The sequence below is a fragment of the Nyctereutes procyonoides genome, unplaced genomic scaffold (assembly GCF_905146905.1).
Source record: "Nyctereutes procyonoides isolate TBG_1078 unplaced genomic scaffold, NYPRO_anot_genome, whole genome shotgun sequence".
Lineage (NCBI taxonomy): Eukaryota > Metazoa > Chordata > Mammalia > Carnivora > Canidae > Nyctereutes > Nyctereutes procyonoides.
The window spans coordinates 16,365,384-16,369,238 of NW_026575044.1; the positions used below are offsets into that span (position 1 = coordinate 16,365,384).

Here is a 3,855-nt window from a genome sequence, read left to right on the forward strand (position 1 = left end):
AACAACTTTTGTAGAAATAGTCCAGCTTTCACAACAAAAATCGAACAGCTAGGACAAGACCTCTTTTAGGAGTCTTAGGACCCTTTCAAGAATCTGATGAAAGCCATGGAGAAATGTGCTTATTTACGCAAATACTCAAAATGATACTTTGAACTCCAGCTCCATTTCAGAGATGCACAGACTCTACAGTGCTCGGGATTAGCAGCAGCAAGAGAGGAGGACTTGAGAGTGGGCATCCAGGCTGGCCGAGCCAAATGATGCCAGTGGCCCAGCAAAGGAGTCCTCACCATGGCCTCTTCCTGATTTATCCTGCTGGGCACTACTGCCTAGCAAATACCTTCCTCTTTCCATTTTTCCTACCCCCCACCTCCCATCAAAATTTTTCATTCTGTGCAGTGATTGCCCCATTCACCTGGTTGAGAAACCAGAGGCTGTGGCAACCTGGGGAGGGAGGGGCTATCTGCATGGCCTAGGGCCCTGGCAGCTGGCCACAGCCTGGCTGCTATAAAGGGGAGCTGCCACTGAGCCCTGCATATCCTCTGTCAACTCTGTTTCGGGAAACTTGGTAAGTAAGACTGCCTCAGTCTTCTCCATGCTTTGGGGCTGCCCCCCACCCTGGGAGGGCCAGAGGTGGAGCAGAGAGGGGAGAGAAAGCTAAGGGAGGTCTGGAGCAAGATCCAGAGCTCTTGGAGGAAGTCAGTGAGACAGGGATGAAGACCGAGCTGGGTCCTCTGTGCTATTGGTTGGCTGAGGGCACAGGGAGAGTCAGCAGGCACTGTATGTTTGTGTGGACCTTCCCCGTCCCACCCCTTCCCATCACAGCCACAGCCATCTGCTGGGTTTAGTTATTTGAATGGTGCAGGCCTGGATGAAGCCATTACTTGGAGTAATGAGTATTCCCCTAGTTTTCACTCTGCTGGGGCAGAGGAACCATCCCCATCCTGGGATTCCCCATGTGTTTCATGTTGCAGGTGGGGCAGATCCTTGGGCGCCATGCTGACGGAACTGGAGAGTGCCATAAACTCCCTCATTGAGGTTTACCACAAGTACTCCCTGGTGAAGGGGAATTACCACGCCCTCTACAGAGATGACTTGAAGAAATTGTTAGAGACAGAGTGTCCTCAGTACATGAAGGTGAGGAGGGGCTGGGTGTGGCAGGGGTCTCTGTCTGGCTAATGAAGCCCTGGGTCCCTGGTCCCCTACGCCAGCCTATGCAGACAGCCATGGCACAGCTCTTGCCAAGGTCTTTACGCACTGGCTTCTTTCTCCTCCATCTTGACAGAAAAAGGATGCAGACACCTGGTTCCAAGAGTTGGATATCAATAGCGATGGTGCAATTAACTTCGAGGAGTTCCTCATATTGGTGATAAAGGTGGGCGTGGCCTCCCACAAAGACATCCACAAGGAGTAGCAGAGCCCTGGGCCCCGGGGCTGTCCCTGCCGAATAATAAAGTAGTTGATACCTCAGGCCTCTTTTGGTGTCTTGCCTTTCTCTTGTGGAATGAGGTTCCAAGGGGGTGGAAGGAGGGGTGGGAAACCCAAAAAAACTAAAACAAACCTCTGTTGCCCAGCTCTCCTCTCACATACCTTCAGTGCTTATCACTCACCTGGTTTCCTCCCACTTTCTCCTCCAGCTAATCCTGTCTCTTCAGTCCCATTGTCTAAAAGTATTGGTTCTATTTATTCAGGATTCCAAAAAGTCCATGATACTGGAGATGGTGATTTTCCTATCTGTTCCCAAATGAGTGATATGGGAACAGGGTGATATAGGGAAAACTTATACTGCTTTCTTTCTTTCTTTTTTTTTTAAGATTTTATTTATTTATTTATTTATTTATGAGAGAGAGAGAGAGAGAGAGAGAGAGAGAGAGAGAGAGAAAATACAGGGGGGGGGGACCCTGAGATCATGACCTGAGCTGAAACTGAGTCAGACACTTAACTGACTGCACCATCCAAGTGCCCCTCATACTGGTTTCTAAGTTAAATTTTAGTGTCAAACCAAATGTTTTAGATGTGACTCTCGGGAAATTAGGGAGATAACTAAGTAGGCATGCGTGTATGTGAGAGAGAGGGAGAAAGATGGATTCTGTTAGTGTTATGGCTGTAGATGGTGTTCAGAGTCCTATATTAAGTAACCCTAACAACCCCCAGTCCTACATTTGTAATTTCTCCTTGGAGATTTTGGAAGATTTCCTTCTCGCTCTGTTTTCAGCCTCCCAACATGATGAAACAATAAAGGAATAGGTAAATAGGCTAATGTATTCCTAAAACTGAAGTCACAGAATACGGCACTCAAATGCTGCCCTTGCAGGGTGGGGTGTGATGCTCTGCTGCTCAGTGAATATCTACAACAACTTCCTGATCATCACCAGTAAAATGGGAAGGCCAGTGATGGATAGGTGCCTCTCACCAGAACCCAGCCCCAAGCTGCGTTTCCAGACTGTGCATTGGGAAATTTTCTGTTGTGCCCACTTAGGTGATGGGGCAGTGGTGCTAGTGACGGAGACGGAGGTAGGGAGCTGTCACTAGCATCTGTAAACCAGAGTTCTTAACTTGGTTTACTGTACATCACTGAAATGGAGCTGGAGTTCAAAGTATCATTTTGAGTATTTGCGTAAATAAGCACATTTCTCCATGGCTTTCATCAGATTCTTGAAAGGGTCCTAAGACTCCTAAAAGAGGTCTTGTCCTAGCTGTTCGATTTTCGTTGTGAAAGCTGGACTATTTCTACAAAAGTTGTTGCTTGTGCGTGGTTGGACTCTGTGGGACATGCACTGCTATATCAGGCTCTCTCCTGCCACCCACACCTCTTCCCAGTTCTCTCGCTCTGGAAGCTGGGGGTGCACTGTGTCCCTGAACAAGGAGGCTGGAGTGGGATCCCTCTGCATGCAGGAGGCACTGAGTTGCTGCATAAACACAGGAGGGACCCTTCAGCCCTCTCTGGGAAGATTGTGTGCCTCTGACCCCAGGAGCCTAGGCTGAAGAGGAACCCAACTCCATGAGGGTGGGGTGAGGGTGAGAAGGGGTTCTTTGGGGAAGCCAGAAGTGCTTTATGCCCAAGGGGAGAAGAGGAGGTGGCTAATCCCCCAGGATTTCAGGAGGAACAAGTACTCCTGTCCTCCAACGAGATGCCACTTGGTTTAACTGGCTTCCAGTGCTGAAGATTACTTACTGCAGATTATTGGGCTTTTGTCTGCAGTAGACTTTAATCATACAACAATGGGAACAAGTGAGAAAGGGTAACAGCTTAAACCTTTATCCATCTACCAAAGCTTTAATTATTAGCCAATTTCATTATCAGCTAACATATTGGTGAAAATGGTTGTCAGCCAGCAGAGAATCAAGATTGGGGCCTATGGAGCCTTTGTGTACTTGTTGGTGGGAATGCAAACTGTGGAAACAGTATGGCAGTTCCTCTAAAATTAACAATAGAAATACCATATGATCCAGTAATTTCACTACTGAGTATTTATCCAAAGACAGCTAAAACATTAATTCAAAAAGATGTATGCACCCCTATGTTTATTACAGCATTATTTACAATAGACAAGATATGGGAGCAACCCAAGTGTCCATCGATAGATCAGTGGGTAAGGAAGATGTGGTATATATAGACAATGGAATATTCCTCAGCCATAAAAAGCAGTGAGATCTTAACATTTGCAACATCATGAATGGACACAGATGGTATTACGCTGAGTGAAATAAATAAGACACAGACATATACCATCTGATTTCACTTACATGTGGAATCTAAAAAACAAAACAAATGAACAAACAAACAAAAAGCAGAAACAGATCCATAAATACAGATAGAGAACAAACTGATGGTTGCCAGAGGGGAGGGGGGTTGGT

The 3,855-nt window shown here is 46.7% G+C and overlaps 1 protein-coding gene across 1 annotated transcript; it reads left to right on the forward strand.

Moving 5' to 3' along the window:
• Positions 1 to 415: 415 nt before the first annotated feature.
• On the forward strand, positions 416 to 1,467 carry S100A8 (S100 calcium binding protein A8). Its single transcript, XM_055324261.1, has 3 exons — positions 416 to 565; positions 972 to 1,134; positions 1,283 to 1,467. Exons 2-3 carry the CDS (start codon positions 994 to 996, stop codon positions 1,409 to 1,411), a joined length of 270 nt encoding a protein of 89 aa, XP_055180236.1. The 5' UTR covers positions 416 to 565; positions 972 to 993; the 3' UTR covers positions 1,412 to 1,467.
• Positions 1,468 to 3,855: the final 2,388 nt, after the last annotated feature.